This window comes from Somniosus microcephalus, chromosome 5 (genome assembly GCF_052327205.1).
Source record: "Somniosus microcephalus isolate GS21.2 chromosome 5, FLI_Smic_1.0, whole genome shotgun sequence".
Lineage (NCBI taxonomy): Eukaryota > Metazoa > Chordata > Chondrichthyes > Squaliformes > Somniosidae > Somniosus > Somniosus microcephalus.
The window spans coordinates 218694729-218722573 of NC_140991.1; the positions used below are offsets into that span (position 1 = coordinate 218694729).

Genomic DNA, 27845 nt, shown 5'->3' on the forward strand with positions numbered 1-27845 from the left:
CAACCTAGGATGCATCTCATCCGAACCAGGTAACTTATCCACTTTAAGTATTGCCCTCATTTCTAGTACCTCTTCGTTATCTATTTTTATCTCAGCCAATATCCCGGCATCCTCCTCATTTACCCTCGCTTTGGCAAAGTCCTCTTCCTTGATAAACACCGATGCAAAGTACTCATTTAGTACCTCAGGCATGCCTTCTGCTTCCACTAATAGATCTCCATTTAGGTCCCTAATTGGCCCACTGCACCTCTGACAACCCATTTACTGTTAATATACCTATCGAAGACATTTGGATTCTCTTTTATGTTAGCTGCTAATCTATTATTGTACTGTCTCCCCTCTTATTTCCTTTTTCACTTCCCCTCTGTATTTTTTATATTCAGCCTGATTCTTCCTTGTATTATCAAGCTGATAGCTGTCATGTTCCTCCTTTTTATGCTTCATCCTACTCTCTAACTCTTTCATCATCCAGGGATCTCTGGCTTTGGTTTCCCTCCCTTTTCCTCTTGTGGGAATGTACTTAGACTGTACCCGAATCATCTCCTCTTTAAAGGCCACCCATTGCTCCATTACGTTTCTGCCTTCCAGTTTTTGACTCCAATTTACCCAGGACAGATCCCTCCTCAATTCGCTGAAATTAGCCCTCCATCAGTTAAGTCATTTTATTCTAGATTGCGCCTTATCCTTCTCCATAACTAATCTAAACCTTACGATACTATCATCACTATTCCCGAGATGGTCCCCAAATCTGACATTCTCCACTTCACCCACTTCATTCCACAGGACTAGATCCAACAACGCCTCCTTCCTCGTTGGGCAGGAAACATACTGATCAAGAAAATTCTCTTGAACACACTTAGGAAATTCCTCCCTTTCTCTGCCCTTAACACAATCACTACCCCATTCAATATCGGGGTAGTTAAAGTCTCCCATTATCACCACTCTATAGTTCTTGCACCTCTCAGTAATTTCTTTGCAAATCTGCTCCTCTATCTCCTTTCCACTATTTGGTGGGCTATAAAATACACCAAGTAGCATAACACAGGTAGACTATCCTTTATCCGAAAACCTTGGGACCAGCTGTGTTTCGGTTTTCAGAATTTTTCGGATTTCAGAAGGTTTTGACAACAAACACTGTTGCTTAGCAACAGCTTGTAAACACTCGGGCCCTGCCTTGGAAGCATCTCTGAAGCTGTTGCTAAGCTACAGAGACTCTTTCCACAGCCTGACTGTTTAAAAAAATGCTAGGGGAAGAAAAAAAATGCTAGGGGAAGAAAAAAAACCTAACAAAACGGCTGCTGATTTCTGCCGTTAGATTGAGGTTTCCGGCTCCCCCTGCTCTGTATCTGAATTCCTTGACTTAGCGGGGTCTGGGGCTCGACTGCCGCCGCCAGTTGTGGGAAAGCCGGATATTGGCTGACTCCTACACTAAGCTGGCCCGCAAATCAGGTCGGGGGGGGGGTGGGGAAGATAAGACTATCGGACGGGCCGCTGCAGCTATCGAACGGGCCGCTGTATTGTTGGGTTCACTCTCCCGGTACCTCCTTCACACTGCCCGGCTCGGCCTGCAATCTCCTACCCAGGAGGGAACTCTGTGACCCTCTGCCCTGCTCACAGGGAAAGGCAGAGCTCCCGGACCACTCCTGTCATGTTTGGCACCACTCGGGTCATGTCGTGCGCACGACTTGCGCTCCACGAAAAAACTTTCGGTTTTTAGAGGTTTTTGGTTTTCGGAAGTGCGGATAAAGGATAGTCTACCTGTAGCTCCTTTATTGCTGGTTAATTCCAACCAAATAGATTCTGTCTTTGACCCCTCAAGGACATTCTGGCCTAGAAATTCAGAGGTTTTAGCGTCACCCGTTACCGCCAGATTTGGGCAAAAAAATGGCAGGCGCCGCTCTTCCGCCCACTGTCAGCGGGTCCCACAGCGGCTGCCATTTTCGGATGGCCGGCAGCGGTGCCAATATCTGCGCTCCCTAGAGATATGTAGATTAGTCAGGTTGTGACATCAGTAAGTATGCAACGCTCACTTGACACCGAATCGCCGAGTTTCGACTTTGCCACTCCACTTACCTGAATGCCGTAAGTGCACTGAGCAAAGCAAAAGCAGGAAGAGGGCTCCAGCAGTGGTATTTAAAGCGATCATCAGCAACAACTTGCACCCGACATGTTTCTACAGTTTGACTGGCTCGGTGCAACTTGCTGCAACTCCAGCAGCTTTATTAACTTCTTTCAAGGTTCTGAGGAAACAGGGAGTGTTGGGGTAATTGGAGAACGCCTTCATTCTTATTTAAAGGCTTTTGCTCACAACAGTTGCTCACAGTCATGGGGGCTCTACTGGCAGCCCCCCTCGCACTCGAATATCTTCGGGAGAGGGAGCGGAGGCAGCAAAGAAGATGAGAAGATGTGCGCAGAGAGAGGAGCAGTAGGGCCAGGAGGGCTCTCAACAGGAGACCTTACCCACCTAGGGTCTTCTGAAAGCACTTCTCTTATCTCCACTTAAGCGAGGAGCAGTGCAGTAGGAGGCTCTGGTTCACCAAGGAGCTGGTCACAGAACTCTGCCACTTCCTGCAACCAGACCTGCAGCCTGTGAGCAGGGAGACCGTGGCTCTTGCAGTAGCCCTCAAGGTCACTGCGGCCCTCAATTTCTTCGCCAGCGGATCCTTTCAGTTTGCGGCAGGAGACATAGCTGACATCTCACAGTTCGCCGTCCATCGCTGCATCTGGGAGGTCACTGAGGCTCTCTACACCAGGAGAAGGGACTACGTTTTCTTCTGTCTGAGCAGAGAGAAGCAGGACAAGCGTGCATGTGGCTTTACCAGGATAGCGGGCTTCCCCATGGTGCAGGGCACCATCGACTGCACTCACATGGTCTTGGGGTGCCGCATAACAATACCGAGACCTTCCGTAACCGCAAAGGCTACAACTCACTTAATGTGCAGTTGGTGTGCAACCACGTCTAGCACTTCCTGATGGTCATTGCCCACTATACTGACAACAGCCGTGATGCCTTCATCCTGCATCAGTCCGGTGTGCCAGCAATCTCCACCACCACATGAAACTTGAGGGTGGCTGCTTGGAAACAAGGGCTTTCCACTCTGCACTTGGCTGACAACTCCCCTGTGCAACCCCACCACTCGTGCCCTGCACTCATATAATGAGAGTTACGATATCAACTAATCACATTTGTGCAATCCCTTAGTACCTGTCGTTCGTGTGCCCTTTTCTGATCTAGTGCTCCTACGAAGTGCTCCCCCAGCGACTGCAGTATAGCTGAAGAATGGCTGCTAAGTTTCAGTGAGGGAGACTTCAGATGGCCTTGCATAACGACCTCAAGCAGCTCTGGCCCTAGAAGGCCTGGCATGGGCAGCAGCAGTCTGGACTGGCTGGCACACTAGCAGCGGCAAGGGCAATGGTGGAGTGGCAATGGTGGAAACATGAATGCCGTCATCCTGAGAGAGGACAGCAGGGTCCTTCTGCACTGACCCACTGCCAGTCCCCCGGGGCGGTGCCTCAGCATTCCTAGCAATCTGTTGGAGCACAGATTGCTAGGCTGCTGTGACACCCTGCAAGCCCCAGTCAACAATGGTAAACCCAGCCACAATGGTAAACCCAGCTAGAATGGCAGCAGTCTGAGCTTGGCTGACATCAAGCTGAGACTTCATGAGAGCGGTGTGCGCTTCTGCTGCAGCACTAAGCTGTTTGGTCGTTTCTGCCTGTGCTGCTTTGGCAGCCACAAGATCGTCCATCACACGCAGCATCATGTCTGGGTCGACACGGTCTCTTCGGAAGTTTTCTATCATTTCCAGCCTGGAAATTCTGGGCTGCAAGCTCCGTGCAGAGCCTCGTGCAATGTTGGAGTCGGACTCCTTCATGCTCCTTGAGATTGCCAAGGGGCTCTCTGGCAGGCTTGGCATTGCTCCTAGCATTTCGTTGTGCATAGCCATCACCCTTCTTCTGAAGGCCGTCCCATCAAGTCCTCATCTGTGTCCTGTGCAGCAGAAGTCATGCACGAACTCGCCCTCCAGGGAGCTGGCACCCGAGCTACCCTTTCCCCCGGCCTTGTTGCAACCCACTCGTGCCTGGTGCCTCACCCTGTGCAGATCCTGCTTCTACATTAGCCTCTAAATTATGTGCAGAGCCAGTTTCTGATCTGGTGTCTGTGAGTGACAGATGCAATGACGTTGGGCTGGATTTTGTCAATGGGGAGCTTTTGGAGGCGGGATTCCCACTTGTTGGGTTTTAGTCCCGCCTCCATCAACTTGTGGCCAACCCACGCTATTTTCCCTTGATTGACCTTGTTAAGCCCGCCCAGCAGGCTTAGCAGGCCAATTAAGGGAAAGCCAGTTACAGGTGACGTCAGCGAGTGCCGTTTCATCTGTCAAGAGCTTTTGACAGATGAAATGTCATCGTTTGACAGCTCTGTCAAGGTCCCGCATAAGAGATTAGCGTGTAAAGTTAAGGCACATGGGACTGGGAGCAAGGTATTGACTTGGATCGAGAACTGGTTGGCAGACAGAAAGCAAAGAGTTGGAATAAACGGGTCTTTTTCCGAGTGGCAGGCAGTGACTAGTGGGGTACCGCAGGGATTGGTCCTTGGACCCCAGCTATTCACAATATATATTAATGATCTAGACAAGGGAACTAGATGTAATATCTCCAAATTTGCAGACGACACAAAGCTGGGTGGGCGTCTGTGCTGTGAGGAGGATGCTGAGAAACTCCAGGATGATTTGGACAGGTTAGGTGATTGGGCAAAAGCATGGCAGATGCAATACAACGTGGATAAATGTGAGGTTATCCACTTTGGTGACAAAAACAGGAAGGCAGATTATTTTCTGAATGGCAATAGATTGGGAGAAGGGGAAGTGCAACGAGACCTGGGTGTCCTTGTGCACCAGTCGCTGAAGGTAAGCATGCATGTGCAGCAGGTGGTTAAGAAGAAAAATGGTATGTTGACTTTCGTAGTGAGAGGGTTTGAGTACAGGAACAAGGATGTCTTGCTGCAGTTGTACAGGGCCTTGGTGAGACCACATCTTGAGTATTGTGTGCAGTTTTGGTCGCCTTATCTGAGGAAGGATGTTCTTGCCATGGAAGGAGTTCAGCGAAGATTCACCAGGCTGATACCTGGGATGGCAGGAATGACGTATGAGGAGAGATTGGGTCGATTGGGCTTATACTCGCTGGAGTTTAGAAGAATGAGAGGGGATCTCATTGAAACTTATAAAATTCTGACAGGACTGGGGAGACTAGATGCAGGAAGGATGTTCCCAATGGTCTGGGAGTCCAGAACCAGGGGTCACAGTCTAAGGATAAGGGGTAGGCCATTTAGGACAGAGATGAGGAGGAATTTCTTCACCCAGAGAGTGGTGAACCTGTGGAATTCTCTACCACAGAAGGCAGTAGAGGCCAATTCATTAAATATATTCAAGAAGGAGTTGTATATATTTCTTAAGGCTAAAGGGATCAAGGGGTATGGGGAGAAAGCAGGGACCGGGTACTGAATTTGGATGATCAGACATGATCGCATTGAATGGCGGAGCAGGCTCGAGGGGCTGAATGGCCTACACCTGCTCCTATCTTCTATGTTTCTATGTTTCTGTGAAGCTGTCAAACACTGACAATCTGTCTTCTAAGTTGTGTCTTTACTCAAGACTCAATTAGAAAGCCTTTCTGACCAGAAAGCAAAAGGCTGCAGCTTTTGACAGTTCAGCGGCCATTCTGCTTTCTGTGCCGGTGAGCTGAGGGACTCCCGAGACCTGAAGGGAGGAAGCTTGCAGGAAGAAGTAAAGGTAAGTAAAACTTATTAAAACACTTTACACACACCTCACACACTTACCTCTGCACACATGCACCCATTACTCACCTACACATCGGACATCTCGGCCCCTCCGACGCCCGCAGACCGACGGCCCACCTCGCTGACCTTGGCGAGGTTCAGAGCCGTCGGGAAGCCCACACTTCAGGGCTCAAAATAGGGATTAGCCAAAAAACTGCCTGTTAACTACCTGTTAACAGGCAGTTAATTGGCATTAATCCCCTTTCCACCTCGAGGAGGCGGGACCCGGCGCGGGTCGGCTACCCACCTCCTGGCAAGATGGCATGGAGGCGGGTTGGGCACCCGCCCCCAAATTCTGCCATTTTCCCGGCAGTCCCGTCTCCAAATCCGCCTCTCCAGGGTTGGCAAAATCCAGCCCATTTTGTCTTCTTCTCCCCCCTCGCCCTCCTGCAGTGGCTCAGGGACAGGCTGCTCAGGTGCTTGGTCTTGATTAGCTGAAAGCAGAAAGGCACAAGAGTCAAGTTATGGTGAGGGGAGGGAGACTGTGGGATGAGGGGCAAGTGGGATGTGGGAAGAAGCATTAGGAATGAGCATACCGTTGTTGTCCCCGAGTGCTTCAACCTCACCGGTTGCCACGGCCACCATGAAATGCCACTCAGTGATCTCCAGTACACTCTTCTCCAGGTCGTTGAGGTCTTGGATGGCATCTTGCACCCGCCTGTCTGGCACTGACCCTGGCGATTGTGCACGACCTTAGCCTGCAAGAGAAAGGGAAGTGTGTGACTGTAGTGCAATGTTTTTGGGTGATGTGCCTGCCATGGTTTAATAGCTATCAGTGAGTGCAAGGTGTGAGATGTAGGTATGAGTGTTGCAGCAGTGGTAAGGTTGTGAGGGTGAAGTGAAGCTCTGATTTTGAGGTCTGAGTGGTAATAGGTAGAGATTGTTGGTAGGTGAGTGCTGGGGGTGTGGTGCATTGAGCAGTGCGTGAGGCCTGTGGTGCAGATGGTGGGATATGGCATTTGCTGAAGCCTGCACTCACGACATCATATTTCCACGTGGCTATTTGCACGTGCAGCACACCAAACTTATTAACCACACTTTTAGCATTTACACACCTGCCATATGAGCTCATTAAAGTTCTTTCGGCACTGGATGGTCGACCTTGGGACCACAGTCCTGGTCATCACAGGTGGCTATCTCCTGCCAGAACCTTCGAGATGTGTGTGGCGAGGGCTTCCTGCCAGTCTGTGGGCAGAAGACAGCCGTCCCCTCTCCACGGCCATGACCAGTGCCTCCACAGCCGCATCGGAGAATCTGTGGGCTCTCCCTGTGCTGAGGCTCAGCTATGTCTTTCCACTGCCGTCTTCTTCCAGGTAAAGTTGTAAGTGAATTGACAATGAGGTGCTGTAGCATCAATGCACCTCCCTTTTAAATACTGAATAAAGCCTGTGCCGCATATGACTAGGAATTAGACTAGACCCGATAATTGGCCCACCTGTTGAACGGTAAGCCAATGAGCCACAGTTTTAATGCTGAGATCAGGACTTCAATCATGTTATTGAGGACTGAGCATGAATTTTGCGTGCTACCTAGACCATTTTGACTTGGCGCAGCTTACCATCGTTGGGCCTTAACACTGCCCGTTTTGTGGCCATATCCAATTTCCAGGCCCCTCTCTCACACTGAAATATTTTCTTTAATCAAAACTGCAACCCCTCCTTTTTTCCTTCCCTATCTATCCTCAATACCTTGTAACCAGGAATAATAAGCATCCTCCCCCTTTTTTGAGCCCAGTCTCAGTTATCACCACTACATCATATTCCCATGTGGCTATTTCCACCTGCAGCACACCAACCTTATTAACCACACTTTGTGCATTTACTTACGTGCTCCAAACCTAACAGACCTCTTTGTATTTTCTATGATCCCATCTAATTCTGTATTATTTCTAACTGTCTCTCCCAGTCCTCTGTGCACCTTGTTTCTACTTTTTAATACTGCATCTTGGTGCCCATCCCCCTGCCAAATTAGTTTAAACCCTCCCCCACAGCAGTAGTTAACCTGCCCTCAAGGTTATTGGTCCCAGCTCTTTTCAGGTGCAACCCTTCCATCTTGAACTGGTCCTTCCTGCCACAGAACTGGTCCCAATGTCCCAAGAATCTGACGCCTTCCCTCCTGCACCATGTCTCTAGCCACGCATTAACCTTCCATACCCTCCTATTTCTACTTTCACTAGCGCGTGGCACTGGGAGTAATCCAGAGATTACTACCTTTGAGGTCCTGCTTTTTAACTTCCTCCTTAGCTTCTTAAATTCTGACTGCAGTACCTCAACTCTCTGCCTTCCTATGGCATTGGTTCCAACATGGACCACGGCATCTGGCACTTCCCCTTTCCTCCCTGCAGAATGTTCTGCACCCTCTGCGTGATGTCCCTTACCCTGGCACCAGGGAGGCAACATATCATTTGGGTCTCATGTCGATGGTAGCAGAACTACCTCTCTGTTCCCCTGACTATTGAATCCCCAATTAATAGCCAGACCCTCGAAATTGCATACCGGAGGTAAATCAGCAAATCCCCTGGAGTTCAGTTTTCAGGGAGAACCCGATAGAGCACAAAATGCCAATCCCAGAATCCCTTGCAGTTGAAGCCGAATTCAATTTATTGGAGCACAATTGTCGTGAATGGTTTTGCAGTGGAAGCCCCGCCCACTGCTTGTGCAAATCGGGATGGAAAATTGTGATTGACCCGTGGGGATATCCCGGTGTGCGTGACCCACAGCGAGACTCCCCGACAGTACCACGAACTCGGTGAATCAGCCCCAGTCAATTGCCATAAGCAGGAAGCCCAACCACTGGGAATGATGACCTCTTTGTGTGTTGTAGGCAAGGCAAGTTTTCAGAGAGTTGGGGAACGACGTCAACAACAGCAGCTTGTATAGCGTAGAAAAACATCCCAAGGCACTTCGCAGTGGCATAATTACATAGGATATATGGCACCGAAACAGGCCATTTGGCCCAACCAGTCCATGCCAGTGTTTATGCTGCACTCAAGCCTCCTCCCATGTTTCCTCATTTAACAGCAGAACCCTCTATTCCTTTCTCCCTCATATGCTTATCTAGCCTCCCCTTAAATACATCTATAATAGTTGCCTCAACTACTCCCTGCGAGTTCCACATTCTCACCACTCTCTGGGTAAAGAAGTTTCTTCTGAATTCCCTATTGGATTTCTTGGTGACTATCTTATATTGATGGCCTCTAGTTATGCTCTTCCTCACAAGTGGAAACACTCTCTCTGTATCTACTCTACCAAAACCCTTCATAATTTTAAAGACCTCAATTAGGTCACCCTTCAGCCTTCTCTTTTCAAGAGAAAACAGACCTAGCCTGTTCATCCTTTCCCTATAGGTATACCCTCATATTTCTGGTAGCATCCTTGTAAATCTTCTCTGCACCCTCCCCAGGGCCTCTATATCCTTTCTATAATATGGCGACCAGAATTGTGCAGTAGTTCAAGTATGGTCTAACCAAGGTTCGATACAGGTTTAGCATAACTTCACTATTTTTCAATTCTATCCCTCTAGAAATAAACCCTAGTGCTCAGTTTGCTTTTTTAATGGCCTTGTTAACCTGTGTCGCTACTTTCAGCGATTTGTGTATTTGTACTCCGTGGTCCCTTTGTTTCTCTACCCCACACAGACTTGCACCCTCCAAGTAATAAGTGACCTCCCTATTGTTCCTGCCAAAACGTAATACCTCACATTTATGTGTTGAAATTAATTTGCCAATTATATGCCCATTCTACAAGTTTATGAATGCTCTCCTGTAATTTGTTGCAGTCCTCCTCAGTATTGACTATCCCACCCCCCCCCCCAATTTGGTGTCATCCGCAAATTTAGAAATTGTGTTTTTGATTCCAAAATCTAAATCGTTAATATAAATTGTGAACAACAGTGGTCCCAGCACTGATCCTTGTGGAACACCACTTCCCACCTCAATCCTCGATCCATGCTAATATATTACCCCCAATCTCATGAGCCCTAATCTTGTATAACAACCTCTTGTGTGGCACCTTATTGCTTGCCTTCTGAAAATCCAAATATACTACATCCACTGGTTCCCCCTTATCTACCCTGCTAGTTCACACTCCAAAAACACTAATAGATTTGTCAAACACGATTTCCCTTTCATAAATCTGTGTTGAATCTGCCTAATCAAATTATGATTTTCTAGGTATCCTGTTACCATGTCCCTAATATTAGTTTCTAGCATTTTCCCTACTACTGATGTCGAACTAACTAGTTTAGAGTTCCTTGTTTTCTCTCTCCCTCCTTTCTTAAGCGGCGTTACATTTGCTACCTTCCAATCTGAGGGGACCGTTCTAGAATCTAGGGAATTCTGGAAGATCGAAACCAATGCATCCACTATTTCTGTGGCCACCTTTTTTAAAACCCTAGGATGTAGGTCATCAGGTCCTGGGGATTTGTCGGCTTTTAGTCCCATTAATTTCTCCAGTACTATTTCTTTACTAATACTAATTTTTGTAAGTTCCTCATTCTTACTAGATCCTTGGTTCTCCACTATTTCTGGAATTTTTTTGTGTCTTCTTCTGTAAAGACAGATACAAAGGGCATGATTTTCCTTGTGGAGGCGGGATGGCAGTGGGAGAGCTGGTTGGCGGGTTCCGGTCCCGCTTCCATCTGTAGCCCCTCTGAAAATCATTTTCCATAGATTGGCCTTGTTAAGCCCACCCTGCAGGGTTCCTGGCCAATTAACAGGAAGCGGTGATAGGTGGCGCAGCGCTAACCTTAGGTGCAACGCCGTCTTGGTGGCGTTGCATGAGGGATCCGGGACCAATTTGTTGTGCTGGTGCGACGTTGCTGCTTCCCCTAGCATTTGTGTGCGAGGCTGTAAAGCTTGCAATGTATTTTGGGCAGTGAGGATCTCTGAAATTTAAAGGGCTATGCACATTGAAGCAAGGGAACATAAAATGCACTGATTCAATACATTTTTCAGCCCTTTCTGTCTTTTAACAAATAATCAATATTTAAAAGAAGTTCCAAATGTCAATGTTCAGCACTTAAAGCTGAATTACCTTCCTAAACTCAACAAATGGAAAAACTGCCTCACCATTAACACAAATGGCTCAGCAAGACAGGGAAGGGGCACCCAGGGACTCACATGCTGCAGTCCAGCTTTGTGCAGAGGCTCAACACTGCAAGACTGGCCCTCTACCCACAGGGGCCAGGAGACCCTCCAGAAAGAACAATGTGGGCATACATTACCAAGGCAGTCACTGCCAGCAGTGTCGCCCCCACCACCTGGCTCCAGTGCCCAAAGAAGCTACATGACCTCAGACCACTAGTCAAGGTCAGTGAATGCATCTTCAAAAGACGTCACCTACCAACTGAACCACTAGCCTCACACACTGCTCAATGCAGGAACCCCAATCACTCACCACTAGCAATCTGCACTAATGATGCGGCACATCTCCCATTCCTAACATCACCTCACCCTCTTGGAGGAGATGGTGCAGGCCATTCTTGGCAGGGGCAGATACAAGATGTGGGTATCCTCGTACGTTATCCTCCTTCTGGCATGCACCTCTAGGCTTCCTTCCCTCCCGTCAGCACAACTCCACCCTTGTGCCTTCTTCATTTCACACACCCAAGAAATGCATCCTGCCCAGCCAGTGGGACCACAGGCAGATGATTCCATCCCGGATATGCCGGCCACAAAGGGACTGTCAGGGATGCATCCTTCCACCTGATTGCTCCTCTTCTGCGACTTCCTCTTCTGCATCTTCCTCTTCCCTCTGCAAGTGGACGCTGTAAATGTGAAATGACAGCATAAAATGCTGCAAATACTCAATTGGTCAGGCAGCATGTTGACCTGAGACAGGAACTCCACAGATGTTGCGTGACCTGCTGAGTATTTGCAGCATGTTATGTCTTCTCAAAGGCGTTCACTTACCATCTGAGCCCTTGCAAGCATCCAGCAGCACTCCCAAAAAACTTAAACACAAACTTTTCACATCTATTGCAGCAAGCTACCACTTTAATAAAATTTAAAAAGCCCAGTCCAAACCCTCCCATTCAAACTTACCTGATTGCTGTGTGTGTGTCCCTTTAACAGCTGCAGATATCGTCCCTGTCAGCGCCTGTCAGGCTGTTTGCATGCCAGGTTAACCTGGCGTGCTTAGGACCCAGCGCTGACTTGAGCGCTAGGGTCAAAGTTTGCGTAGATGACGTTAAGTCGGCGTTGTACGCCGACTAACGTTACCACGCCGCCATTTTTTTTCAGGACGCTGTCGGTTACTGGTCACCTCCTCAAAATATTTGTCTTGTCCTGTCATTAAAGGAATGCACTTATCCTTATCACGTCATTGTGCTGGGATCAGCCTTCACTTCACCCAATCCCATTAGAATGATAGAATCATAGAAACTTACCGCACAGAAGAAGGCCATTCGGACCGTCGTGCCTCTGCAGGCTCTTTGAAAGAGCAGTTGCGCTTTGTCCCACAACTCCGCTTTTTGTCCGAAATCCGTTGTCTATGGGTGTTACTAAAATGGGAATATAAATGAACACAATGCGCAAATTGTCTCCTAATTAGGAATCCAATTAGCGGAGCATACTGGTACCATTAGGAATTTATTCTGGACCTGCACCTACTGCTTTGTAACAAGGTATACATTTTTATTCTCTGTGCTTCGAATAATATGATTTGTGCCTGTATGACAGTTGATGATGTCTGTTTATTTCAGAAGTGAGTATTAGTTTAATTAGTAATGAAAAAGTTGTCCTGTTCTCCAGACATCCTGGGAATCAAGCACACTTGGTTTTTGGTTTACTGAACTATTGGAGCGAAATCGTCAATTCCATGCCTGGATTTTTGACGGGCGACCAAACTGCTTCTGGATGACTGGCTTTTTTAACCCTCAGGGATTTCTAACAGCAATGAGACAGGTAATGCTAATCTTCTAGTATCTAATTTATTGGTGAGGTTTTGTACAATCATCATTGATGCCTGCTTCTAATTAATATTTTTTAAAGGTTGTGCAGGTGAAATGATCTACCATATTACTTTAAATTCAACCATACTTCTTAAAAATAACAGATTCTGATTTCCTGTTAGTTCTTTGTTTAAAACAAATTGAGGTTATCTTGTTACCTCTAGACTTGACACTTCCAACGCTCTCCTGGCAGGCCTCCCTTCTTCCACGCTTTATAAACTTGAGCTTATCCAAAACTCTGCTGCTCGTATCCTAACTCGCACCAAGTCCCGTTCACCCCTGTGATCGCAGACCTACATTAACTCCCGGTCCAGAAATGCCTCGATTTTAAAATTCTCATCCTGGTTTTCAAATCACTCCATGGCCTCATCCCTCTCTATCCCTCTAACTTCCTCCAGCCCTACAACCCTCCTAGAGCTCTGCGCTCCTCCAATTCTGGTCTCTTGGGCATCCCTGATTTTAATCGCTCCACCATTGGCGGCCGTGCCTTCAGCTCCCTCAGCTCTAAGCTGTGGAATTCCCTCCCTAAATCTCTCCACCTCTCTCTCCTCCTTTAAGACACTTCTTAAAACCTACCTCTTTGACCAAGCTCGGTGTCAAATTTTGTTTGATACATCTCCTGTGAAGCACCTTGGGACATTTTACTACATTAAAGGCGCTACATAAATGCAAGTTACTGTTATTGTTGAAATTTCTAGTCGGGGCAACTAAAGACTTTGTTAAACTAGTTTACATGAACTAATTTGAATTATTATACATTGTTATTTCAAAAAAGGCTACTTTCGCATACTACCTTGGGACGTTTTACTAAGTTAAAGATGTTATTTAAATGCAAGTTGTTGTTACATTATACATCCACTTTATTTAATTTTTATTCTAGTCCTCTATACATAAACTATACTACTAACAAATGTACATGAACCTGGAAGAACACATAGGATATATTGGAAGTCATTTTTCCAAATAGTTCATAGTTAAAACACTACAGACCCAAATGATATGCTGAATTTATTAATGAAGTCCTCAAGCTGGCAAGGGATAAATTCTACAAACATTTACATAGGAGCAGGAGTAGGCCATTCAGCCCCTTGAGCCTGTTCCGTCATTCAATTAGATCATGGCTGATCTGTACCTCAACTTCATTTGCCTGCCTTTGCTCCATCACCCTTGATACACTTGCCCAAAACAAATATATTGGTTTCAGTCTTAAAAATGTCAATTGACCCAGCATTCACAGCCTACTGGGGAAAGAGTTCCAGATTTCCACTACCCTTTGTGTAGTAAAACTGCTTTTTGATTTAACTCCTATAGTTCAAATGCAAATGTAAAGCACTTCCAGGTCAGATATAGCTAGATGCATGGTAAAGCTGCATTTATGCATCAACTACATCTCTTAATCCTTAACCATAAAAGTATTAGTGAGTATAGATAGGTTGTGTCCACACAATTGGATGGTCTTGTAGGAAATGACTGTTCTCAATTTCCAAGTGTTTTTATGCGATGCTCTTGATGCAAACCTATTTTGGTATACTCGATGAAAAGGAGAAGAATTTTGCTTTGCAAGTAATTTCCTCAACATCCTTCTTTTTCTTTAATCTAAATGCTTAACCCTATTAGAAGCAATGCAGATATTAAGGGGGCGAAATTTGGTTATGCCCCGTTTGGGGGCGGCAACCAAATTATCGCCAGAGATTTAGCGCCCAGCGCGGAAGTACCGCCCTGGCCACTAAATTCGGCTCGCCGCCCCGGTGAGGAAGCAGAGTGCTATCTTGGGTGTTCCACTTTCTCTCAGGGCAGTGTTGGGGGCGCGAAGCGCTGGAGCGCTACACTGCCGCTCTGCGTAGCGCTGATACATTTCAGCGCTCCTCCCCTTCCATTAAAGTGGAGGGATGCTGCGAGCTCTGCAGGACCTCCGATGGCCCACACTAACCCACCAAGGGCTGCCATGGAGGGCCAACCTGGAGGTCAGCCAAAAACAAATAATGGCACCTGTCACGTCCGCACCTCCCTTTAATTAGCGCCCCGCGAATGGTGGTCGGCCCGGCTCACGACCCATGAGGCTCGTGCCCACGGCAGCCTCTCAGCACAGCCGAATTTCTGCCATGGGGCAATAAGCGGTCACACCGGTGCGCTAACAGGTTACGGCGCATGGCGATGACATCATCGCCAGCAGCTCGGGGCACTATCAGCGAGGGCTTGGCCCTATCAGCTAGCGCCTCAGTTGTGTCCCGCCGAATTTCTCGGGAGGTGCTCGCCCCTGCCCGGGTGATAAGCCTTCTGTGCCCCATTAGCTCCCCCCAGAGGCGCTAACGGCAGGCGCAAAGAAGCCGAATTTCGCGGCCCAAGTTATTTATACAACAAAAGTCTCATGCAATGCAAGGTAAATCGAGCAGTTTCTTTTACACAAGTGTGCTCCAACCCATCCGATTGTTTGCAGTTAACTAGCTAATTAACTGACTACAGCAGCTCTCCAGCAGGAGATCTTGCTTGTTTGTCTCTGCTTAAGCCTGAAGAAACTTAAAAATTTAAAGTTTAAATTTTAACTTAAACAGTTGATCTTACTTAAGAGCTACTAACAATTAACACTAGATTTTAAAAGAGATTAACCCTTAAAACTCCCACACTTACCAAACTCGCAGTTGTTCACTCTGTGCTCACTGCACTCTGTCAAGAGTGGGGCAATTCACTGATTTTACAGTGTTCGGCTCCATTCATAATTCCTCTGTTAATGGGGCAGACCATGCCAACCCACAGCAGGACCTGGACACATCCAGACATGGGCTGACAAGTGGCAGGTACCATTTACCACATAAATGCCAGGCAATGACCATCTACAACAAGAAAAGTTGCACCCACCTCCCTCTAACCTTCAGCAGCACCACCATCACCATGTCCACCACCATCAACATCCTGGAGATCACCACTGACTAGAACCTTAACTGGACCAACCATATTAACACTGTGGCTATAAAAGCTGGCAGAGCGTGGGTACTCTGTGACAGGTAGGTCAAATCCTGATCCCACAATACCACTCCACCATTTAAAAGGCTCATGTCCGGAGTGTGATTAAATGCCCACTGCTTGCCTGGATGGCTGCAGCTGTAACAACACTCAAAAAACTTGACACCCTCTTAAAAAAGTAGTCCATTTGATCAGTGCCCCAGCCACTGAACTCAACATCTGCATCCTCCACCATTGGTGCATTGTGGCCTCAGTATTTACCAACTACACAATGCACTCCAGCAAGCCACCAAACTTACATTGACAGCTCCTCCCACCCCTGTGATCTCTAGCACCAAGGAGAAGAGCAGAAATGAGATTGGAACACCATCATCTGCAAGTTCACCTCTAAGACACAAATCATCCTGACTTGATACTTCATCGCTGCTAGGTCAAAATCTTGGAATTCTCTACCTAAAAATATTGTGGGAGCACCATCACCATACGGACTGCAGCAATTCAAGGAGAAGGCCCATCACTACCACCCCCTCAGGGCACCTAAGGATAGGCAATAAAGGGTTCTTGTCTCCATTAATGCACCCATGCGCATTTCACATATTGATCATTCTTTGTATGAAGAAGATTTCCTGATATCAGTCCTTAAATTGCCTTTCACCAATTTGAATCTGTGCCACCTTATCCTACATCATAATTTTAGTTGATGTAGTGTTGTAGATTTACCTTTTCTATGCCATTTACTGGAGTGAGCCTCGGCTCAGTGGTAGCATTCCCACCTCTGAGTCAGGTTATGGGTTCATGCCGCACTCCAGACTGCCCTGGTGAGTAGAGACAAGAGTTCCTGGGGGCGAAATTGTGCTCGGTAGTGCCCATTTTTTGGGTGCTACAAGGCCCCTTAAGGTTCTAAAATAGCGTCTGCAGCAAAGTGCTCCAGACACCGTATTGGTAAAGGGTATAGTGTGCACGCACCTAACGGCCGCCAACAGCATGCAGAGCAGGCAGATTATGACAGCAACGCTGATTTGATGCCAGCAGTGCCATTTTAGAGCCCCACACTACACCCTACGCCGTCTCTTAACCTCCCAAAGAATAAACATGCATTCAACAGCATGAAGGACACCTCACCAGCGCTATTGAAAGGGATCATCAACTACTTACAGGTTAGGTGTTGGTTTATTTCTCTTGGCTGTTGCTGCAATTCACATGTTTTGGATGCTTTCTACAGTTGTTTAAAGTTTCAAAAGTCTACAGGGGTGGTGTGGCAGATGCTAAAGTACTTTTCTGCTGACTTCAAGGCTTGTGCACAGACCAGTTGCTCCCAGACATGGGTGGACTAGTAGGCCTTCCTCTTGGCATTGAGCATGACTGGGAGAATGAGCAGAGGCTACACAGAGCAGGACAAGCTGTTAGAAGAGGGAGGAGGAGAAGGGCTCTCGGCCATATTCGCTCAGGGTGTTTAGGGAATAATTCTCCTACCTGAACTTCAGTGACGACCAATGTTTGAGACGTCTGCGCTTCACTTAGGAGGTCGTCACTGAAATCTGTCAACTACTGCAGCCACCTCTCCAACCTCCGAGCAGGGCAAGGACGCATTGTCTGTGGCTGTCAAGGTGACCGTGGCTCTGAACTTTTATGCATCTGGCTCCTTCCAGGCTGCTGCTGGAGATATAAGCAACATCTTGCAGTTTGCAGTACACTGCTGCATAAGGAACATCACAGAGAGACAGCTTCATCTCATTCCCTCGTGCCAGAGAGAAGTAGGCGGAGCAAGCATGAGGGTTTTCAAGGATTACAGGCTTCCCCATGATGCAGGGTGCCATTGACTGCACATACATTGCTTTGCGTGCACCTCATGTTAACTCTGCCATGTACCTGAACCGAAAGGAATTCCACTCCCTTAACATGCAGCTGGTGTGTAACCATAACCAGCACATCATGAAGGTCAATGCCCGGTATCCTGGAAGCAGCCACAATGCATTTATTCTGTGGCAGTTCTATGTGCCAGCTGTATTTCAATCATCACGGCAAACCAAAGGATGGCTACTGAGTGACAAGGACCATCCGCTGACGACATGGCTTATGACTCCAGTCAGCAACCCACACACACATGCGCAGCAGGCATATAACGAGAGCCATGCTGCCACAAGAAATTTTATAGAGCAGACCATTGGAGTCCTCAAGCAATGATTCCGCTGCAGTCCTCGGCTGAGCGGGTCTCAGGGTTTGTGGTAGTGTGCTGCATGCTGCACAACCTTGCCACCATGAGGGAACAGCCCTTGCTACCACCTATCATGCGAGAAGCTGAGAACCAGGAGCACGAGATGAAGGCGGAGAAGAAGGAGGCAGAAGAGGAGGAAGAGGAAGGACGGCTGCAACCTTCCTGCCCAGGCTGTACATGAACAACTAATTCAAAAGCGATACCACTAAACTCAACCCCAATTCTCCATTCACCAACACTCCCACATTCCTTACCTTTCCTCTGTCACTGACCATCACATCGTCCTTTTGCCCACAATGTAAAAATAAAAGTCAACATAAAATACACATTCCAATCCAAATTTATAAATTAAATCATGTCATATTACATACAAAAATAAATGATTCACCCTTGTGCATTCCCTTAGTGTCTGTCTTCCATGTACCTTTGCTTCTCCTAGTGCTCCTACAAGGTGCTACCCCAGTGGCTGCAGTATGGTTGATGAAGGCTGCTGACTTTCAGTGGAGGAAACTGCAAATGGCCTTGCAGGACGACCTCGAGCAGTTCCGGGCCTAGAAGGCCTGGCTTCAGACTGCACTATCTCGGCATGTGTGGCAGCAGTCTGGGTTCGCTGGCTGGCAGGCAACAGCAAGGGAACTGGCGGAGTGGCAGTGGTGGGAACACAAATGCTGTCACCCGGAGAGACGGCAGCAGGTTTGTGCTCCATGGAGCCACTGCCACTTTCCCGGGACGGCGCCTCAGCAATCCTAGTAATCTGTTGGAGAACAGATTGCTGTACTACTGTGATACCCTGGAAGCCCCTTTGAATACTGGTATCCAGAGCCATGATGGCAATAGCCCGAGCTTCCACTGCAGCACTCAGGCATTGGGTGGCTGCTGCTTGTGCTGCAATGGAAGCTGAGACATCAGCCATCAGACGCTGTATCATGGTTGGTTCCACAAGTGTGTTGATGGAATTAGCCACCCGTTCCATGCTGGAAAGGATGGGCTCCAAGCTCTGTGCAAAGCCTGGTGCCAAGTTGCTACTGGGCTCCTCTATGCTCCTTGACATTGAAAGCAGGCTTTCTGGCAGGCTTCCCAATGCACTAAGCATTTTGGTGTGTGCACCCATCAGGCTTTTTCCTGTAGCTTGGCCCATTGAAGTACTCATCTGATTCCCCTGCAGCAGAACTAGTGTCCGATAGTGGGTTGTAACATTTGCATATTGAATTATCATTGGCCTGCAGGCATCTGTAAGGAATACCTATTATATTCACATGTGATCACATGCTGAGTTGTCATTGGCCTGCAGGCATCTGTAAGGACTACTATTGTTTTGAAGACCCAGGCTAGGGGTCCTAATACCATGCTTTACCCACTGGTGCTGCTATGAGTAAGATCACAGACCTAATGCTTAATAAAAGAGTTAAACTGTAATACTCCGTTGTCCTGCAATTTATTATTTTTATACAAAGTGTTTAAAACAAGACATTTCTCAGTGATCAAAAGGTCTCAGGTTCAGTCATTGGTCTATGCTGCGTTAGTTGATCTCAGCCATAAAGTCACTTCAGTTGTACAATTGACATAGCTACAAACCTGTAGCAGGGGTAAAATTTAACTTCCGCAGGGACACAAAACGGGCAGTAGCAGATTGGCTGTCCTTTATACACCCTGCCCGATTTCCTTTCCACTGGCTTCAAGTATGTTTTATAATAGATATTTAATGTTGTAAGGCTAATAATAAGGATTTGCTGTTGCACACGAAAGGAAGCACTGGTGATTCTTAGCTGAAACATATATCCAAGTGTTATGTCTTCTAGCGCTCGTAGTGCTTTGTAAAGACGCCTCTGGACTCGGTAGTTTGTAATGATAAACTACTGTTTTATTTGAATTGTAATGCTGCCTGCCGCATGGTGCGGGGTGATATTTCCAAGTGCCCTGTGTGGCGCCTGCGCACTACTTTCCCAGCATCGTAGTGCTGCTACACTTGATTTGAGTGTTAGTACACTTGTACAATGTAGTCCCAACATAACTATGTAACATCCCTCTTTCCCAACAAAACTAATTACATCAATTTATATACAGATATTTGTCCATGTTGTTTTACTGTTCTGTGCGAATTATAATTGTCTTTATAATTATTCGCGATACCGCTCAGGTGGTTGTATGTTACTCCTCCATCTTGTGGACTTGGCTGTAACTATTCCTTTCTGCTGTGTTTTGGTGTGTTCATTTCTTGTTGCCGGTGCTGTCGTGTTTGGCTCTGGAGAGTGCATGTTTGCAGTTGTTGTATTTGAGATGTTTGTTTCTGGCATTATATTGTTTTCCGTGTCTGGTACCGTAACTGCTGTTAATGTTGTCCGCTGTTTGTCAGCTTCAAGTGAGGGTCTAATATGGATCCTGTTTCGTCTGTATTGGTTTCCAGGTTCTGTCTGTACCAAGTAAGATCTTGGAGTATCAGCTTTTCCAATAACCTTGGCTGGACTCCATGTTCTCAACAACGGATCTTGTATATGCACTGATTGCCCATTTAGCAGCTCCGGTAGTGGTTTTGCATGCTTGTTATAGTGTGTGCTGCCCGTAGCTTGTGTTTCCATCAGCTTCTGCCGAACGTCCTCTTGGTCCTGGGGAGGATATATCTTTGCTGGTAGAGTTGTTTTGTATTTTCTACCGTTTAGTAGTTCTGCTGGTGATTTCGAGTCTGCTCTCAAAGGTGTCGATCTGATTGCCAAAAGGGCGAGGTCTTGGTCTTCTCCCATCTCTTTGCTTTTAATGAGAGCTCTTTTGACTGTTTGGATCTGTCTTTCAATAAATCCGTGTCCCCTTGGGTAATGTGGGGATGAGGTAATTATTTTAAATCCGTATTTTCCAGCCAGTGCTCTGAATTCACTGGAGGTGAATTGTGTCCCATTGTCACAGATGACCTTCTCTGGGATGCCCTGTTCTGTGAATGAGTTTTTTGCAATTTTTTGTGATTGTTGTGGCTCTCATGTCGTTTATCCTTCTGACAAAAGGAAATTTTGAGTAGTAGTCTGCTACTATGATGTACCACTCCTGGTTGCACAGGAACAGATCTGTTCCGACCGTGTGCCATGGTCTCGGTGGTACTTCCATTTGAATCATCTCCTCCTTCTGCTGTGTGTTTCGGTATTTCTGGCATATGCAGCATGTGGAGACCATTTGTTCTATGCTTTTGTACATGCCTATCCAGTACACAGCTGATCTGGCTCTTAGTTTACATTTCTCTATCCCCATATGGCCTTGGTGTATTAAGCGGAGAAGTTCCGTTTGCATCGATTTTGGTATTATGATTCTTGAGCCAGCAAGGAGAACACCGTCCTCCACCGAGATGTTGTCTCTGATTGTCCAGTACTGTCAGATTTGTTTTTGGACCTGCTGGATCTTCTCCGGCCACCCCTGTATTACCTGTTGCATGAGTAGTAGCAACTCCTCTTCTTTACCAGTCTCCTCTTGAATTTGGCTAAGCTTTGTGGGAGTAACATTTACGAGGTGGTGTATTTTTACTGTCAGGTCCTTCATCTCGTGTTTTTCGTGTGGTGACAATCGAGACAATGCATCTGCCAGTGCCATTTCTTTTCCTGGCTGGTATTTTAATTCAAAGTCGTAACTTTGGAGTCTTAACAGTAACCTTTACAGTCTTGCTGGGGCCTTGCTTAGGTTTTTCTTGTAAATTTGTTTGCATCCGTATACTACTGCCAATAGCTCTCTTTCGATGTTTGCGTATCTTGTCTCTGTTGATGTCAATGCATTCGATGCGAAAGCTATTGGTTTTCCTTCCTGCATGAGGGCTGCCCCTAGCCCCCTGGTAGAGGCATCTACCTGTAGGGTGACAGGTTTTTTTCTGTCATAATAAGACAGGCTGGTTTCTTTACATAATAATTCCTTTAGGTGTTTGAAGTTCCTCTCATGGGATTCTGACCATTGGTATTCGGTGTCTTTTAGTAATTCTCTTAGGTTCGCTGTGTACTCTGACATGTTCGGGATGAAAGAGCTCATATACTGGACCAAGCCGAGGTAGCTTCTCAGCTCCTTCTTGTCGTTTGGAGGTTTCATCTCTGCTATCGCCTCGACCTTTTCGGGATTAGGCTTGACACCCTCCGGTGTGTAGATCATGCCAAAAAATTTGTATTTTGTACTTTTAACGATGCACTTCTCAGCGTTCAGCTTGATGCCAGCCATTCTGGTGCGCTCCATGGCCTCGTGCAAGTGCACGTCATGGTCTCTTTCATTTGTTCCGTAAACTTGGATGTCATCAGCGATTCCAATGGCTCCTTCACAGCCTTTGTATGTTTCATCGATCTTTTGTTGGAAGATGTCTTGGATGACTTTCAACCCGAATGGCAGCCGCAGGAATTTATAATGCCCCAATGGTGTATTAAAAGTCGTCAGGTTAGTTGATTTGTAAGGGGTTTTCCTCGAGAGGTTTCCCTGAGGTTTCTCTCTCTAGAGGCCTCTCTCTCTTGCACAGTAAAACCTTTAGTGGTTCGACCCACTCGCCCCTTAGATCCTATACTCTGGACTTAGGCGCAGGAACTACAATGTAGAGAAAACTCGTGTAGACCAAGTTTGATGAAACAAAATGAAATTTTATTGCAAATGGAAAAATATCAAATCAAATGCAACACAGATAAGAGTACAGTACATGGGAGGGAAAAACAAACACAAACAAATCATAACGACATTATACTAACTAAGGCAAATACAGGCATCTTATACTCTACAAAGATCATCATGAAATAAGGAAACACACGGAACATCGAGGGACAACAACTCATGTTAATTGTACCCTTAAATCCACCCCCTTATTAAACCTATCTAGATCTGATTGTGAAGGGCCAGAAACATGCTCACCAATCCCACTAGGAAGTGCAAGGTTTTGAAAACGAGTCTGTGTTTGGTCCTTTCAGGCGTCTCGTCTCCACGTGGATCGTGGAGCCCCTGCGAACTGCACCACACCTCTCTCCTGAGGTGGGGGTCGGGGGCGGCTGGACACCGGTGGGCCTGGATGTCGGCGGGGTCGAGGATCATCGGCCCGACCCTGGTTAGAGGAGCTTTGGGCTGGTGTGGCCCCTTCTACCTTCAGCTATGGCCCGGGGATGGTCGATGATCTCCCGATAGTTTTCCCCGGGGCGGGACGCTGGTTTCGAGCGGCTTTCTTTATGCAGTCATAATTATCTTTCTCCTCCGACGGTGGAGAGGAGTCCGCTGATCTTTCCCCAAGCTAGCTCCTCTTCGCCCAGCTCAAAAGCTGGACCGGCTGCTGGGGCTGCAACGACTGTCCGACTGTAAACTGTCTTTTAGCTCGACTCTCCTTGTGACTGTTCAAGCTTGTTGATTCAAGCTTCCTCCAGCGTCTTCTCCCAAGCTGTGTGTCTGCCCAATCTACTGCCGTGTCGAGTCGTGTCCCACTGCCGTGTCAACTGCCGAAAAGTCTCTCCAGATATACCTTTCTTCCCGAGGCTTCACTTCCCGCCCAAAATCAGGTTAGTCTTTGTTTTAACTTTGGCGGGCTTTGAGCACAGCGGGGCAGTTATTCTATTTAAAATCATTTTAAGCGGCTGGTAACAGGCCCATCTCTGGTTGGAAATGGCTTTCATTGTTTTGAATGTCCTGCTGATCTCGCTATCTAGTCCTGGGTGCTGTTCTTATGAATATGAAATTGTCCCCTTTTGTCTGGGGCAGCATCTTGATGGCCTCTGTCTCCAGGCCGATCTTGACTAGATCTGCATCTAATCCATATGCATGCCTGTGGGTCTGGTTTCGTTCTCTCAGGAACGGCTTCCAGAACTTACTGTGGATTGAATCCACAAAACTGTCTGAGGTTGCACAGGAACCATTTTAAAGTGTCCCAATAAGCTGGTCACATGATATGGCGGCCATTTTGTATGCCCCTTTTTCTGGGCTTCTTTTAAAACAGTCTTAGAATCACGGCCTCTTCTGCCATTTAACCCTTATTAATATGAAATCCAATTTTGCGAATCCTACAGATTCTTCGTCCAGTTTTACGTTCCAGTAGCCGTTTCTGGCATCCAGTTTGGAGAAGACTTTGACTCCTGCCAGTGCTGGTGTGATTTCTTCTAATGTTGGTGTGGGGTAGTGGTCCCGCTTTATTGCCTGGTTTAAGTCTTTGGGGTCCAGACAGATTCTGAGCCGCCTGTTCGGCTTTTCCCGTACCACAATCGAGTTTACCCAGTCTGTGGGTTCAGTGACCTTTGCGATTATTTCTTTCTCTTCCATTTCTTTTAGTTCGGTGTATAATTTTTCTTTTAGCTCGATGGGTATTTTTCTTGGAGCATGGATGACGGGTTTTACCTCTGGATCTATTGTTATATGGTACTTGAACTCCCCGAAGCATCCTACAGTGTCATCAAAACACTCTGGATACATGTCCATCAAATGTTTCGTGTCCATGATTTGTGGACGATTTTCCAGTGGGGTGTTGCTGTCGACTTTCAGTGATGTTTTTGTTAGTTCGTGGTTTACCGAGATTAACCCCAGCTTCTCGCAGCTGTTTAATCCCAGGATCGCCGGTCCCTCGGAGTCGGTCACATAGAACATGCAGTTGATGTTTCTGCTTTTGTGTGTTCCTTTTATATAGGTTGTTCTGAGTTGTCTGATCTCGCTCCCCCCATACGCTGTCAGCGTGACGTTGTTTGCTTTTAAACATCCTCTTTTCGGGTATCTATCTTCGCCCAAGTTTTCAGGGAAGATCCTCTGGTATAGCCTCAGTGGAAGGATGTTGCTCTGAGCTCCTGTGTCCAACTTTACTTTTAGATTGACGGTTGTGGGCTGTCCTTCGATCCTCTTTTTAATCTGGATGATAGTGTGCCATTCTTTCTTTGGGGTGCTTTCCGCTCTGGACGTTTCGTGTAAGAGAACCTTTATGGTTTCAATGTTCAGAGCTTTGTCGTACCCGCAGTCTTCATCATCTTGCTCACCCATGGTATGGATTTTGTTTTTCTTTTGTTGGTTCTGCTGTCCACCTCTGCTTTTGGTGTGTAGCCCCTCTCTTTTAGCTCTGCACATCTTTTGCCAGTGGTTTGCTTTACCACACGTGTTGCAGCTTGTTCCATATGCTGGGCATTTTCTTCTGTCTGTGTAGTCGTGTTGTCTTCCGCATTTTCTACACGTATTCTTCCCGCTGTCATATACTTGTTTTTGTGTGCTGTGCTTTTCGCGCACTGCATCTACTCTGTGATCCGGTTCGGGAGTTGTCCGCACGTCAGCCGTATGAGTATTCAGCGTTTTCATCTGTTGTTTTGTGGCTTCGTGAGCCCTCGCTGTATCTATGGCTTCTGATATTCCGAGCTTTTCTTTTCCTGTTAGTTCTTTTTGCACTTCTGTATGTGCTGATCCCCATATTAGTTGGTCTACCAGCCTTTCTTCTAGTTCCGTAAACTTGCATTTGCTGGCTTCGTTTTTTAATCTCGTCAGGAAATTATCAGCCGTTTCACCAGGTTCCCGTCTTAAGCTTTGAAATTTATACCTGTGTATGCGGTGGTTTGATTTAGGCTCGAGATGGTTACTCTACTTTTCATAAATCTCCGTAGGGTTCATTTTATCCTCTTCGGATAAACTCCAGCTGTTATAGAGATCTAAGCCTTTTTCTCCCGCCCACAGTAGAATGTAGCTGACTTTTTCCTCATCGGGGGAGCCTTTCAGGAAACTTTTAAATGTAAGCTCGCATTTTTGCTTAAATTTCCAGAAAGCTTCCACGATATCGTTGGCTTCCCAGTTCATGATGGGGAGCATATTCGCGGTCAGTGCATTGGACGCCGCTATTTTAGCTGCCCATACGATTTGCGGTTAAAACGCTGCAGTTTACTTTTAAATTTCTTTCTTCAATCTGATATCGTTTTTATTTGCGTAAGTTTTACTCACTTATACCGCTGCCACCATGTTATGTCTTCTAGCGCTCATAGTGCTTTGTAAAGACGCCTCTGGACTCGGTAGTTTGTAATTATAAACTACTGTTTTATTTGAGTTGTAATGCTGCCTGCCGCATGGTGCGGGCTGATATTTACAAGTGCCCTGAGCGGCACCTGCGCACTACTTTCCCAGCACCGTAGTGCTGCTACACTTGATTTGAGTGTTAGTACACTTGTACAATGTAGTCCCAACATAACTATGTAACACCAAGAACAGTTAATTTGGCATGGCTTTTGTTCCCTCACAGAAGTTCTTTCATAATATTCCCTTGAGCAGCAGTTAGCAATGTATTCTGTCAGCATGAGCAAAATAATTATGTTAAATCTGAAGAATTTAGGCCTAGAAATTCAGTGTAGCCATGTTTGGGGTGCTACAGCATGGCGTTCGCTAACTTTTGTGCCCGGCGCAACTTAGCGCCACCTTCGGCGATATTCAGTTGCATCGCCCCAAGAGGTTGCTGCTGCGCTAAAGCAGGCAATGCACGACTATCATTAGGCGCTAAGCCGGCGATCCGGGGCGCAAACACCCAAGGCAGGCGCAGCGCAGGTGCGGCGAGTTGCTCATTGAGGGCAGACAGTCAGGCGCCGGTCAGCACTTAAAGGGTGAGGGTGGAATTGCTTGGCTGCCACGCCCTGCACACTGCAGCCCTAAGGCAAGGCCTGAACACTGCTTCTGGAACAGCTCCACACCCAGGAGAATGGAGAAGGCCAGGGAGAGAGCGCAGCATTTCGGCGAGGGTGACCTGAGGCTGCTGGTTGGCGCAGTGGACCGCAGGCGCCATATCCTCTTCCCCGAGGGTGGCAGGAGGCCGCTGCCTGCCGAATATCGGAAAGCATGGAGGGATGTGGCAAACTGTGTCACGTCCAACAGCGTGGTTAGCAGGACACCAACCCAGTGCCGGAAAAAATTCAACGACCTCACTTGGGTTGTCAGGGTGAGTACCCTTGCCAGTATCCTCCTCATCCCTGCATGTGCACCTCACTTTATGGCCAAACGGGTCTGAAAGCCCTAATGGCCAGCCCTCATCCAGCAGCTATGGGACTGTCATGAAAATCACTTGCGCATTCAGGACTTTAGACACTGTCAGGGCTATTCGACCATGGGAGGCAGTGCAGGCAAGATCAGGGCTTGACACTGTACTTAGAGGCTGTCCTTTCTCTTGCAGGCCAAGCTGGCGCATAACAGAAGACAGCAGCGACAGACCGGGGGAGGCCGTCCTGACCTGAAACAGCTGAGCGACCTTGAGCAGCGAGTGGAGCGGATCATGGCAGGCCGGCTGAGTGGCCCCGTCACCACTGGAGATGCTGACCCTGTTCTGGGCACCAATGGTAAGGTCATCACCTTTTTGACCTCTCCCTTTCCACTTGCGCCTCACACCAGCATCCTTTGCCACTATCGAACCAATGCAGTGCACAGCAGCACTCATGCCTCCCTCGCTGCCACCCTGTCCTCACTCTAAAGCAACTCTTGTGCCTCCCTGTTTTCAGATGGTGACTCGCCAGGTGAGGAGGCGGCCCCTCAAGCTGGCACTGTGTCCGAGTCAGACATAGAGGAGGAGGAAGAGGAAGCCAGCCCATCAGGGACACCCTCAGCCGAGGCAGCCCATGGCCATGATGGTGACACGTCTTCCCTGGAGGGGAGCAGGGGGGGAAGGGTCGGAGGATAGTGAAGCTCCGGGGACCAGCGGGCTGCAGCAAAGCGGGAGGGGTGGGGAAGCTCGGCAGCCTTCTCCCTGGAGGGTGAGTGCGGCCTCCAGTCCTGCTATGGTGAGCGCAGAGAAGGTGCGGCTCCTGGCGGAAATGGGCGCCCAGGCTGAGCGCAGGCACACTGAGCTCATGGCTGCAGTGGCAAGGATGCCTGACTCCATAGAGTCACTGGCAAGGAGTGTGCAGGAATTCGGGGCAGCACAGGCCAGGAGTCTGCAGGACGTCATGGCAGCACAGGCCAGGA

The 27845-nt window shown here is 47.5% G+C and overlaps 1 protein-coding gene across 1 annotated transcript in view; it reads left to right on the forward strand.

The window, feature by feature from the left end:
• Positions 1-27845, forward strand: part of dnah5 (dynein, axonemal, heavy chain 5) — a 754701-nt gene that overhangs the window by 708249 nt on the left and 18607 nt on the right. The window contains exon 77 of the mRNA XM_085988698.1: positions 12591-12743. Coding sequence (XP_085844824.1) covers positions 12591-12743 — 153 coding nt within the window. The remainder of the gene's footprint in view (positions 1-12590; positions 12744-27845) is intronic.